We start from the raw sequence: 13,361 nt of genomic DNA, 5'->3' as shown, positions 1-13,361 counted from the left end.
AGTCTGGCACCTCTGCTTCTCACAGTGCTATAGTGAGTTACAGTAGGTCTACCTGGCAGTCTGGCACCTCTGCTTCTCACAGTGCTATAGTGAGTTACAGTGAGTCTACCTGGCAGTCTGGCACCTCTGCTTCTCACAGTGCTATAGTGAGTTACAGTAGGCCTACCTGGCAGTCTGGCACCTCTGCTTCTCACAGTGCTATAGTGAGTTACAGTAGGCCTACCTGGCAGTCTGGCACCTCTGCTTCTCACAGTGCTATAATGAGTTACAGTAGGCCTACCTGGCAGTCTGGCACCTCTGCTTCTCACAGTGCTATAGTGAGTTACAGTAGATGCGTATGCAAAACTTCACAATCAACGCAGGTTCAGGTGCATGTCAGTCCGACCACAACCCGTAGCCCTCACCTAGATGGGTTTGAGCAGTATGGCGGAAGCGTTCCCCAACCCCATGGGTAGGTTAGTTTGAGATTACACCCACTCAGTCCCTTCAGATCTGCAAACATGAAAGTGATGCTAGGGGCTAGGAAAAAGGGTTAGTTTTAGGACCCAACACTACAGTAGTAATGCACATTTCCATTGTCCTACAACACGGTTATGTTCAATGGGGCATGCAACAGAAAATGTTTTAAAACAAAATAAATGTCTTATTGAACAGTCTATTTTCTTCCGTTTGGAGCCTATTATTGCCTAATGAACATGGTTAACAGGCCAACCAGCACCAGAGAAAGAGGTTTCTCAGAGCAGGACGTAGAAAGAGAAAGAGGTTTCCCAGAGCAGGACGTATAAAAGGCCTAAAACTGTCAGATTAACTAAATAAGAGCGCTGTGTTTTTGTCTTTCTTTGCCAAGAAGAGAGGCGCTATCAATATAAGACTTCTGTAAAATAGGACTCGGGATAATACCCCCCCCCCCCCCCCCCTCCTTAGTTTTATCTAGCCATCTCTGCCTTGCCGCTGGGGTCCATTGTTGTCGGTGCCCCCCCCCCTTCCAGTGGGGATTAATTTGGCCCTTCACCAGTCTTTTAGGATTGTTTCAACAGCTGCTGTGAGCTGCTTTATCTCTGTCTCTCTCTTTCTGTCTCTCTCTTTCTGTCTCTCTCTTTCTGTCTCTCTCGCTCTTTCTCTCTAGTTCTCTTTCTGTCTCTCTCCTTTCTGTCTCTCTCCTTTCTGTCTCTCTCCTTTCTGTCTCTCTCCTTTCTGTCTCTCTCTTTCTGTCTCTCCTTTCTTTCGGTCTCTTTCGCTCTTTTGCTCTAGTTTTCTCTAATTCTCTTTCGCTCTCGCCCCAAAATCGAACTTGCGATAACCATAGCTTTATCTGTGTCTCTTCAGTCTTAATAACCCATGTAATGTTTATTAGGGCGTAGAGGAGGAGGAGAAAGCATGCTGGAGGTTAGAAGTGTCCCTCTGATGAATAGCAGCTTTGTTCTCATTTGAGTGTGGCGTGACATTTGTTTATTTTCTCACTAGACTCGCTGGGCCCAGCGCTAGAGTTTGGCCCAGCGCTAGAGTTTGGCCCAGCGCTAGAGTTTGGCCCAGCGCTAGAGTTTGGCCCAGCGCTAGAGTTTGGCCCAGCGCTAGAGTTTGGCCCAGCGCTAGAGTTTGGCCCAGCGCTAGAGTTTGGCCCAGCGCTAGAGTTTGGCCCAGCGCTAGAGTTTGGCCCAGCGCTAGAGTTTGGCCCAGCGCTAGAGTTTGGCCCAGCGCTAGAGTGACTGATATTACACTTCAAATTTGATATGTTGTTTAATAATGTTTGACACATTGTAAATAATAATTTGTTCTTAATTGACATACATGTATAAATGAAGGTACAAAATAATTATCCAATTACATGTTTATGTTCATGTTTGTCTCTCTTTTTCTTTGTGTGTGTGTGTGCAGACAGCAGTGGCCCCTCTAGCACAGTGTTCAGTGCAGGGCCCCCCTCCCCCTCCTCAGTGAACCCAGACATACATTTCAGCTTCAGTGAGTAGACCACAGCCCCCTCACCGGATCCCACACAGATCCACAAGGACAACACAACACCTGGATCCACTCCCTATTAATCCATCCACCCATCCATCCACCCACCCATCTATTCATCCACCCATCCATCCACCCACCCACCCAGCCATTCATCCAGCCACGCTGTGACTTCTACCTGCCTGTGAGTGCTTTCAAACTAATCACAGCCACATACAGTGCTGGACCCAGTGTGGACAAAAACAAACCAAAACCCACTGGCCCCTCCCATCAGGCGGATGTGTGTCCAACCAACACTCTGCCCCAGTTGAGCGACAGCGAGGGGAGCCTATCCCCAGGTTCCTTTGCAGTGTATAGACGGGCCTGAGGCTGGACTCATCCCTGCCGTCTGTCCTGGATTCAGACTGTTGTCCTGCCGTCTGTCCTGGATTCAGACTGTTGTCCTGCCGTCTGTCCTGGATTCAGACTGCTGTCCTGCCGTCTGTCCTGGATTCAGACTGTTGTCCTGCCGTCTGTCCTGGATTCAGACTGCTGTCCTGCCGTCTGTCCTGGATTCAGACTGTTGTCCTGCCGTCTGTCCTGGATTCAGACTGTTGTCCTGCCGTCTGTCCTGGATTCAGACTGTTGTCCTGCCGTCTGTCCTGGATTCAGACTGTTGTCCTGCCGTCTGTCCTGGATTCAGACTGCTGTCCTGCCGTCTGTCCTGGATTCAGACTGCTGTCCTGCCATCTGTCCTGGATTCAGACTGCTGTCCTGCCGTCTGTCCTGGATTCAGACGTCTGTCCTGGATTCAGACTGCTGTCCTGCCGTCTGTCCTGGATTCAGACTGCTGTCCTGCCGTCTGTCCTGGATTCAGACTGCTGTCCTGCCGTCTGTCCTGGATTCAGACTGTGGCTTCTGATTAGAGACGATGGGAGAAACAGGAGCTGAGTATTTCCATGCTTCATCAAAATCCTATTCTATATGGAACTGCACACACAGAATGTGGCGCTGTATGAGTAGCTCCTTTCTCAGAGGAGGGAGGCGGGTTCAGAATATTCTCCATTTTGAATCATGGCTGACCGTATTCTTTGGAACACAGAGATAGTTGAGCCAGTTGATCAAATATGGACTACTTTGTCCAGTTTTGTTGGTGTTGTCCCTTTTTTTTTGGTACACTGTTTGGGTTACCGTACTTGACATGATTTTGGGGGAAAGGGTACAATACAATGGGGATACTGTTTCCTGTCATTGTCTACACAGCATTTTAATACCACTTTGTCGCAAAATAACAACTCATTCTATACACATACTGGTTATGTTTTAAGTGTAAAATATATTTCATATACCTCTTTCAAAAACATATGCCTCAACTCCCTTACAACGAGAATCAGTGTTACTGAATATATGTTTTGGTGTTTCAAGGGTAAACCACTCCACAGGAAGTAGCTGTCGTTTAGGCTACTGCAGTCTGTACTGGATCCTCCTACTAGTTTAAACATGTCTGCTGTCGTTTAGGCTACTGCAGTCTGTACTGGATCCTCCTACTAGTTTAAACACGTCTGCTGTCTTGCCAAAGTTACGTTTTTAATATTAATTTAAACGATTCTGTATCATATGTTGTAATACATATTATTTTGTCATCTGTGTTGTACCTGAGACGATAGTAAAGTTATATTGAATATGTAATTAGGGCTAAAAAATATATTTTTGTTAGATGGGAGGGATACATTAAATCGTTTTAACAAAAACATATGGTTACGAACACAATTTACATACAATTTTTATTTTATTTTGTTCTTGTACAGTGCCATTACATTCTTGACATAATTCTCAGAATTGTAAAACTAAAACGTTTCAATAGATTATGAAGAGAGCGTGCTTGTCATTGTGTTTTGTAGTTTGTATGTCGTCTTTTTGTATGTCTTGTATGCTGTCTTGTATGCTGTCTTGTATGCTGTCTTGTATGCTGTCTTGTATGTCGTCTTGTATGTCGTCTTGTATGCTGTCTTGTATGCTGTCTTGTATGCTGTCTTGTATGCTGTCTTGTATGCTGTCTTGTATGCTGTCTTGTATGCTGTCTTGTATGCTGTCTTGTATGCTGTCTTATATGCTATCTCAAGGATGCTCTCAACTGCACTAATGCAGACCTACCGTAGCACTGCTGAATCTGTACAACAAACCTTCATTTTTCTTTGACTTTACTTCACCTTGTTTTTATCGTGATAGTAATGATTTATTTAACGATTGGTGTTTTGTAGGTGAAATTTAGGGCTGTTGTATTTGTGATTTACTTAATGTGGCAATGTAATGTCAGCCAAAGACATGTGACGCTGTATAGAATCCTCTCCTTAGACTTTAAAAATAGAATACCACAGTTGTTTTATTAAAAGTCATATCGGATCTCTGGAGGTTGTGGTTCTCCATTAAGCTCAGGCATTACAAATCCATCATTTTAACTAGTCTGATGGGTGCACGTGTGTGGGTAGGTGCACAAGTGTGTGTGTGTGTGGGCATGCGGGTGTTTGTGGGTATAGCAAGGTTCACTATCATATTATAGAGCTCTCAAACTCAACTCTGGACCTGGAAGCCAGTTCCATTGCATTATTTCACTGTTCCCCTCTAATCAGGGACTGATTTAGACCTGGGACACCAGGTGGTGCAAGTCATTATCAGGTAGAACAGAGAACCAGCAGGCTCCGGACATCACATGGTAAGAGTTGAATACCCCCTGTTATAGAGGATGATATGCTCACAGTTGCTTCACACGTCAGATCACAAAGCTGGCTTCCATTAGTACTTTAAATGGAGAGGAGTGAGTGGAACTGCACAGTTCATGTCTGTTCAGGCAACGTAGAGAAAGAGAGATATTTAACGGCCCTGTTTTCATATTATATTGTTCAACAGCTTATGAAGTTAACACTGAAGAAGTGTGAAACAAGGTGAACAGTGTTATTTCCTGAAAGTTGCTGGTTGAAAATACAAATCTACACAGGACCTTCTGGTCAGCAGGATTTCATGGGCGGAGTCTCGGCTTTCCATGGTGACATCACCATGTGGTAAATTGGTTAAAGGCCCAGTGCAATCAAAAAAATGGGATATGCCTGTGTTTATTTATATATACTCTGTGTGTGTGTGTGTGTATATATATATATATATATATATGTGTGTATATATACATTTCTGGGATCTGTTATTTAAACTCATGAAACATGGGTCCAACAGTTTACATGTTGCGTTTTTATATTTTTATTTAGTATTTCCACACTATGAGGTTGGAATAATATTGTAAAAATTATAATGCCCTTTTAGTGTAAAAGCTGTTTGGGAAAAAACATTTTGGTGGGATTGAGTCTTGGCCTGCCTGGTGACATCACAAAGGCGGGAAATTAGTTAATAGACCAATAAGAAGAGTTCCAAACCTCTCTGTAACAGCTTGTTTTCAGTTTTCCCACTCACATCACCCCCATACAGTCCTAGGAAAATAATTGCTTTGCTAAAATGTCTTTTTTTTGTTGCCAATTTTAATGGAGATCTATTACAGTAAGGTACTTAAATGTTACCCAGGAATGATTTGGTATTGCTATAAAAACATCTGCATTGGGCCTCTACCAAGCCTTTATTGTACGATTCAGGAATGCCCACACAGAGATTTAATGCAACATTTACAGAATCAAGAGAAAGACAGAAGCCACTGAAGTTGCGATGTTTATTGTGATCACCAACGATCCTGAAGGCTACAATCATTTAATTTATTAGTTCTCCTCACATAAGGAAGAGCGGGAAGCCACTGAAGTTGCGATGTTTATTGTGATCACCAACGATCCTGAAGGCTACAATCATTTAATGTATTAGTTCTCCTCACATAGGGAAGAGCGGGAAGCCACTGAAGTTGCGATGTTTATTGTGATCACCAACGATCTTGATTGATAAGTACCATGTAGGACACATCCTCTCCTCCAGCTCTAAAGTCACTGCAATGTATACATATTCATAACCTCTAGTTCCTTCTAGAGTCACTGCAATGTATACATATTCATAACCTCTAGTTCCTTCTAGAGACACTCCAATGTATACATATTCATAACCTCTAGCTCTAGTCACTGCAATGTATACATATTCATAACCTCTAGCTCTAGTCACTGCAATGTATACATATTCATAGCCTCCAGCTCTAGAGTCACTGCATTGTATACATATTCATAACCTCTAGCTCTAGAGTCACTGCATTGTATACATATTCATAACCTCTAGTTCCCTCTAGAGTCCCCCCCTCCCTGTAACTGGACTGTAGACGTTGCCGATGTTAGTGGTGACATTTAGTGTAGACCAGATTTAATATTGTTATTGTAGGGTCCCATCGCAACTACCTAAAAGTAGCAAAGAATGCTACCTGTGGTCTGTTTGCATTCTCTCCAGTCCATCTGGCTCTCATTGGCTGTTCCTCAGGCCAATAGAGATAGGGGACTCATCTTTATATCGGTGCCATTAGAGCATCTGTGACATCATAAGCAGCGCCACTGAGGCTACAACCCATAGGAATTCCTACTATGACTACTTTAAAATGGCGGAATCATGGTGGATGCCCTCAATGGCGCTGCCCATGTTAAAAACAGCCTTTTGGCAACTAGAGGCCTATCTCATTCTCTATGCTCTTGCCTTCTGTGTTCCTCAGCTCCACTCTTTGTTCCACCACCATGTGTCACAGCGTTCTCATGTCAGGTCGCGTGGTCTATGTAGCTCCGATCCTGTGACCGTGTTGAGTGATGTCATTCTGTCTGACTTCTCCACTCTGTCCCTGAGCCCATTCCCCCAGACGGGCAGAACAGCAACACCAGCAGAGCTAAACCACCTCTCATTCTGAAACAGAAATGATGCATCCATGAGGCTCAGTCCACTACTTTTTATATATCGAGTCCCAATGTATGAGTCATAATACCCATAAAACTTAGCGGTTAAACGAGGAAATGGTTCCAATTGTTTTTCCACCATTTTATTTTCCCATTGGGTATTTTAGAAACACTTAAAATAAGGGCTGTGTTTCGTGTAGGCTAACCCTGGGGCGATGTTTTGATAACTGTGTAAATCTCTAGGACGTCAATATACATTCAGAAGGTGAATGGGCAAAACAAAATATTTAAGTGTCTTTGAATGGGGTATGGTAGTAGGAGCACTGGCTTGTGTCAAGAACTGCAACGCTGCTGGATTTTTTTAAACGCTCAACAGTTTCCTGTGTGTATCAAGAATGGTCCACCACCCAAAGGACATCCAGCCAACTTGACACAACTGTGTGAAGCATTGGAGTCAACATGGGCCGGCATCCCTGTGGAACACTTTCAACACCTTGTAGAGTCCATTCCCCGACGAATTGAGGCTGTTCTGAGGGCAAAAGGAGGTGCAACTCAATATTAGGAAGGTGTTCTTAATGTTTTGTACACTGTGTATCTCTGTGTGTATGCGTGAGACTGGTCCCATCTAGTTGACCAGTCCAGACAGGGAATTTTGTTCCTGGTCTCTCTGCTTAAGGTCTATAGGCTGGGTTGTGTTGTTGATCTATAAAGAAAGAGAGGGTGCTGCCTGACAGCTGAGTCACTGCTCTGGGATGGGACACCTTTCTGTGTCCCTCTCCTTCGCTTTCTCTCTCCTCTCACCCACCCTCTCTTCCCCGCTCCCTCCCTATCCGTGAACAATAATGATGACTCATTCCTCGGCTCCGGCGCCAACGCGTTGCTATGGAAACCGCTTCATTTCAGCTACCCCCCCACGTAATTGACTTCTCCTGAGAGACGGTGGGTGAATGCAGAGAGCTGTGTCACCCGATAGGGAGAGAGACGGTGGGTGAATGCAGAGAGCTGTGTCACCCGATAGGGAGAGAGACGGTGGGTGAATGCAGAGAGCTGTGTCACCCGATAGGGAGAGAGACGGTGGGTGAATGCAGAGAGCTGTGTCACCCGATAGGGAGAGAGACGGTGAAAGCTGTGTCTGCCTTCTTCACCGGATGCCAAACACTGATGTCATTCATACCAAACACTGGCAACCACACATACACACACATCACTCTCTCGCTTTCTCTCTCACACACACCGCTTTCTCTCTCACACACACCTCTCTCTCACACACACACATCTCTCTCTCTCAATTCAATTCAAGGGGCTTTATTGGCATGGGAAACATGTTAACATTGCCAAAGCTAACGAAGTAGACAATATGCAAAAGTGAAATAAACAATAAAAATGAACAGTAAACATTACACATACAGAAGTTCCAAAAGAATAAAGACACCTCAAATTATATACAGTGTTGTAACAATGTGCAAATAGTTAAAGTACAAAATGGAAAATAAACATAAATATGGGTTGTATTTACAATGGTGTTTGTTTCTTCACTGGTTGCCCTTTTCTTGTGGCAACAGGTCACAAATCTTGCTGCTGCGATGGCACACTGGTATTTCACCCGGTAGATATGAGAGTTTATCAAAATCGGGTTTGTTTTCAAATTCTTTGTGGGTCTGTGTAATCTGAGGGAAATATGTCTCTAATATGGTCATACATTTGGCAGGAGGTTAGGAAGTGGAGCTCTCTCTCTCACACACCTCCCTTGCACACCTCACCCTCTCTCTCACATCTCCCTCTCTCACATCTCCCTTTCTCACACCTCCCTTTCTCTCTCCCTCTCTCACATCTCCCTCTCTCACATCTCCCTTTCTCACACCTCCCTTTCTCTCTCCCTCTCTCACATCACCCTCTCTCACACACCTCCCTCTCTCTCACATCTCCCTCTCTCACACCTCCCTTTCTCACACACCTCCCTCTCTCTCACATCTCCCTCTCTCACACCTCCCTTTCTCTCTCTCTCACACACACATCTCCCTCTCGCACACCTCCCTTTCTCTCACACACACATCTCCCTCTCTCACACCTCCCTTTCTCTCTCTCTCTCACACACACATCTCCCTCTCACACCTCCCTTTCTCTCTCTCTCACACACACATCTCCTTCTCTCACACCTCCCTTTCTCTCTCTCTCTCACACACACATCTCCCTCTCTCACACCTCCCTTTCTCTCTCTCTCTCACACGCTCCCTCTCTCACACACACCTCCCTCTCTCTTACACACACACACACAGCACAATCAGCTCATTGCTATTTCAATGATTTATGAGGAGCTCACAGCCAGAGGGGAATCGAACTGATGCCAGTGGTCTCCGGCTGTTCCCCACAAGGACCATGTAAATCCTTGTGCAATGCCTTTTTATCCTTGTAACCAGAACTTGATATACAAACAGCAAATAGCCTTGTGAGATGAGATGACTCATCATAAAGAGTTGTAAAGGTATTTGTATGGTTGTGAAAATAACCACTTGCCATCAGCCTTCATAGATGTAGTAGGTAAATGTGCATTTGTACAGATTTTCTAGGTCCTAGTGCGTGTGAGACAGTGTGAGAGAGAATCAGATTTCGACTGTGAGTGAAAGTTATATTACATAAGGTAAGGCTATTTCATATTCACCTATTTGTTCAAATTAGATTTCAAATGGGTTGTGTTCATTAGGCACCAACCCCCCCCCCCCCCCCCCCAAAAAAAAACTAATGGGGAGGGAATACCTGGACTTGTTGAATAAGAAATGTCCCTTGCAAAACGATTTCCCGCTGTGTGCTCTAATGAGCACAAACCTAATCAAGGGGCCTCTCTCTCGCCGCCATGGTCCTCTGACTGGAATCAGGCATGCAGCCATCGGTATCCAATTACACTTTCTAAAGCGGAACGGGTCACCATGGCAACCCCTGTTCCGTTCCTAGGGCGACTACCTGCAAGAGGCTGTTTTGCTTGGCTGGAGGGTGGCAGGATGGCATCCAGGGAGGCAGAGAGGCTGTGTGGGTCTGGTCACCCAACTGCAGACCTCGGAGAGACCGAAAGAAGGCAGGGCTGTCAGCTGAATATGGACCAGCTCACTCTCCCTCCTGCCTTGCATCTGCAAAGTGTGTGTATGTGTGTGTTTTACCTCTAACTAGGGTACAGAGAGTCTTTAAGAATCATTCACATCTGTAGATGACTGCTGCAAAATGTATTAGCAGAGATCGAGAGAAAGAAAGAGTAGAGTGTACAAGAAATTCAGAACAGCTTCCTAATATTGAGTCATTAGAGCCAGCCTCAGAACACCCTCCATTCATCAGGGCATGGACTCTAAAATGGGTCAAAAGCGTTCCACAGGGATGCTGGCCCATGTTGACTTCAATGCTTCCCAAAGTTGTGTCAAGTTGGCTGGATGTCCTTTGGGTGGTGGACAAACTGTTGAGTGTGAAAAACCCAGCAGCGGTGCAGTTCTTGACACAAACCAGTGCGCCTGGCACCTACTACCATACCCCCATTCAAAGGCTCTTAAATATTTTGTCTTGCCTATTCACCCTCTGAATGGCACACATACACAATCCATGTCTCAAGGCTTAACAATCCTTCAGTAACCCGTCTCCCCCCCTTCATCTACAGTGATTGAAGTGGATTTAACAAGTGGCATCAATAATGGATCATAGCTGGATTCCCCTGGTCAGTCTATGTCATGGCAAGAGCAGGTGTTCTTAATGTTTTGTACACTGTGTATAAACATCCATTCATCATTGGTTGCAGTTACACTACCATTCAAAAGGTTGGGGTCACTTAGCTTTTCTTTCAAAAACAAGGATATTTCTATTTTTTTGTCCATTAAAATAACATCAAATTGATCAGAAATACAGTGTAGACATTGTTAATCTTGTAAATGACTATTGTAGTTGGAAACGGATGATTTTGGATGGAATATCTACGTAGGTGTACAGAGGCCTTTATCAGCAACCATCACTCCTGTGTTCCAATGGTATGTTGTGTTAGCTAATCCAAATGTATAATTTTAAAAGGCTAATTGATCATTAGGAAACCCTTTTGCAGTTATGTTAGCACAGCTGAAAACTGTTGTTCTAATTATAGAAGCAATAAAACTGTCCTTCTTTAGACTAGTTGAGTATCTGGAGCGTCAGCATTTGTGGGTTCGATTACAGGCTCAAAATGGCCAGAAACAAAGACCTTCTTCTGAAACTCATCAGTCTATTCTTGTTCTGAGAAATGAAGACTTCCATGTGACAAATTGCCAAGAAACTGAAGATCTCGTACAATGTTGTCTACTACTCCCTTCACAGAACAGCACAAACTGGTTCTAACCAGAATAGAAAGAGGAGTGGGAGGCCCCGGTGCACAACTGAGCAAGATGACAAGTACATTAGAATGTCTAGTTTGCCTCACAAGCCCTCAACTGGCAACTTCATTAAATAGTACCCGCAAAACACCAGTCTCAATGTCAACAGTGAAGAGGCGATGTACAGACAAATCTAAGTTAGAGGTGTTCGGATCACAAATAAGAACATTCGTGAGACGCAGAAAGAATGAAAAGATGCTGGAGGAGTGCTTGACGCCCTCTGTCAATCATGGTGGATGCAATGTGATGGTCTGGGGGTGCTTTGGTGGTGGTAAAGTGGGAGATTTGTACAGGGTAAAAGGGATCTTGAAGAAGGAAGGCTATCACTCATTTTTGCAACTCCATGCCATACCCTGTGGACGGTGCTTAATTGGAGCCAATTTCCTCCTACAACAGGACAATGACCCAAAGCACAGCTCCAAACTATGCAATAACTATTTAGGGAAAAAGCAGTCAGCTGGTATTCTGTCTGTAATGGAGTGACCAGCACAGTCACCGGATCTCAACCCTATTGAGCTGTTGTGGGAGCAGCTTGACCGTATGGTACATAAGAAGTGCCAATCAAGCCAATCAAACTTGTGGGAGGTGCTTCAGGAAGCATGGGGTCAAATCTCTTCAGATGACCTCAACAAATTGACAACTAGAATGCCAAAGGTCTGCAAGGCTGTAATTGCTGCAAATGGAGGATTCTTTGACGAAAGCAAAGTTTGAAGGACACAATTATTATTTCAATTAAAAATCATTATTTATAACCTTGTCAACGCCTTGACTATATTTTCTATTCATTTTGCAACTCATTTCATGTATGTTTTCATGGAAAACAAGGACATTTCTAAGTGACCCCAAACTTTTGAACGGTAATGTACATGGTAGCTTATAAGTGTGTGTGTGTGTGTGTGTGTGTGTGTGTGTGTGTGTGTGTGTGTGTGTGTGTGTGTGTGTGTGTGTGTGTGTGTGTGTGTGTGTGTGTGTGTGTGTGTGTGTGTGTGTGTGTGTGTGTGTGTGTGTGTGTTAGGATCAATAAATCATCAATCAATAGCATGATCTGGCATAATACCAGTAAGGAGAGAGACGTAATAATATTGGCCAAGGCCAGAGCCTTCACTCATTTTGCAGTATAAAGTCAGCCAGGTGAAATATATTGAGATTTCATTCAAACCAGCACATTTGCTTAGTCAGGGCTTTGTAAATATCAAAATAAAATGTAAAAATACCTTTGATAGGTACAGTGCCTTCAGAAAGTATTCACACCCCTTGACCTTTTCTACATTTTGTTGTGGTACAAGGTGGGATTAAAATGGATTTAATTGTTATATTTTCTCAACGATCTACACAAAATACTCTAACATTTGTAAAATAAATAGAAAAGTATTCAACCCCCTGAGTCAATACATTCTAGAATCACCTTGCTGTGAGTCTTACTGGGTAAGTATTCAACCCCCTGAGTCAATACATTCTCCAATCACCTTGCTGTGAGTCTTTCTGGGTAAGTATTCAACCCCCTGAGTCAATACATTCTCCAATCACCTTGCTGTGAGTCTTCTGGGTAAGTATTCAACCCCATGAGTCAATACATTCTCCAATCACCTTGCTGTGAGTCTTTCTGGGTAAGTATTCAACCCCCTGAGTCAATACATTCTCGAATCACCTTGCTGTGAATCTTTCTGGGTAAGTCTCTAAGAGCTTTGTACCCCTGGATTGTACAATATTTGCACATTATTATAAAAGATCTTCAAGCTCTGTCAAGTTGGTTGTTGATCATTACTTGACAACCATGTTCAAGTCTTGCCATATATTTTCAATCTGATTTAAGTCAACACTCAGCAACATTCACTGTCCTCTTGTTAAGCAACTCCAGTGTAGATTTGGCCTTGTGTTTTCAATTATTGTCCTGCTGAAAGGTGAATTCATCTCCCAGTGTCTGATGGAAAGCAGACTGAACCAGGTTTTCCTCTAGGATTTTGCCTGTGCTTAGCTCCATTTAGTAAAAAAAAAAAATCCTGAAAAAACTTCCAGTCCTTTATGATTACAAGCATACCCATAACAGGATGTAGCCACCACTATGCTTGAAAATATGAAGAGTGGTACTCAGTTACAGTGGGGAGAACAAGTATTTGATACACTGCCGATTTTGCAGGTTTTCCTACTTACAAAGCATGTAGAGGTCTGTCATTTTTATCATAGGTACACTTCAACTGTG

At 43.7% G+C, this 13,361-nt stretch overlaps 1 protein-coding gene across 1 annotated transcript in view; it reads left to right on the top strand.

Annotated features, from left to right (window-relative positions):
• LOC139578130 (inositol hexakisphosphate and diphosphoinositol-pentakisphosphate kinase 1-like) overlaps positions 1–4,344 on the top strand; it is a 70,141-nt gene extending 65,797 nt beyond the window's left edge. Inside the window, 1 exon segment of the mRNA XM_071405375.1 lies at positions 1,876–4,344. Within this exon segment, the coding sequence (XP_071261476.1) occupies positions 1,876–1,967 (92 nt within the window). The 3' untranslated portion in view covers positions 1,968–4,344.
• The last annotated feature ends 9,017 nt before the right edge of the window (positions 4,345–13,361 follow it).

Source organism: Salvelinus alpinus, chromosome 6, assembly GCF_045679555.1.
Source record: "Salvelinus alpinus chromosome 6, SLU_Salpinus.1, whole genome shotgun sequence".
Classification (NCBI taxonomy): domain Eukaryota; kingdom Metazoa; phylum Chordata; class Actinopteri; order Salmoniformes; family Salmonidae; genus Salvelinus; species Salvelinus alpinus.
Note: the sequence above shows the minus strand (reverse complement) of the source record. Positions and strands in the feature narration are given on the sequence as shown.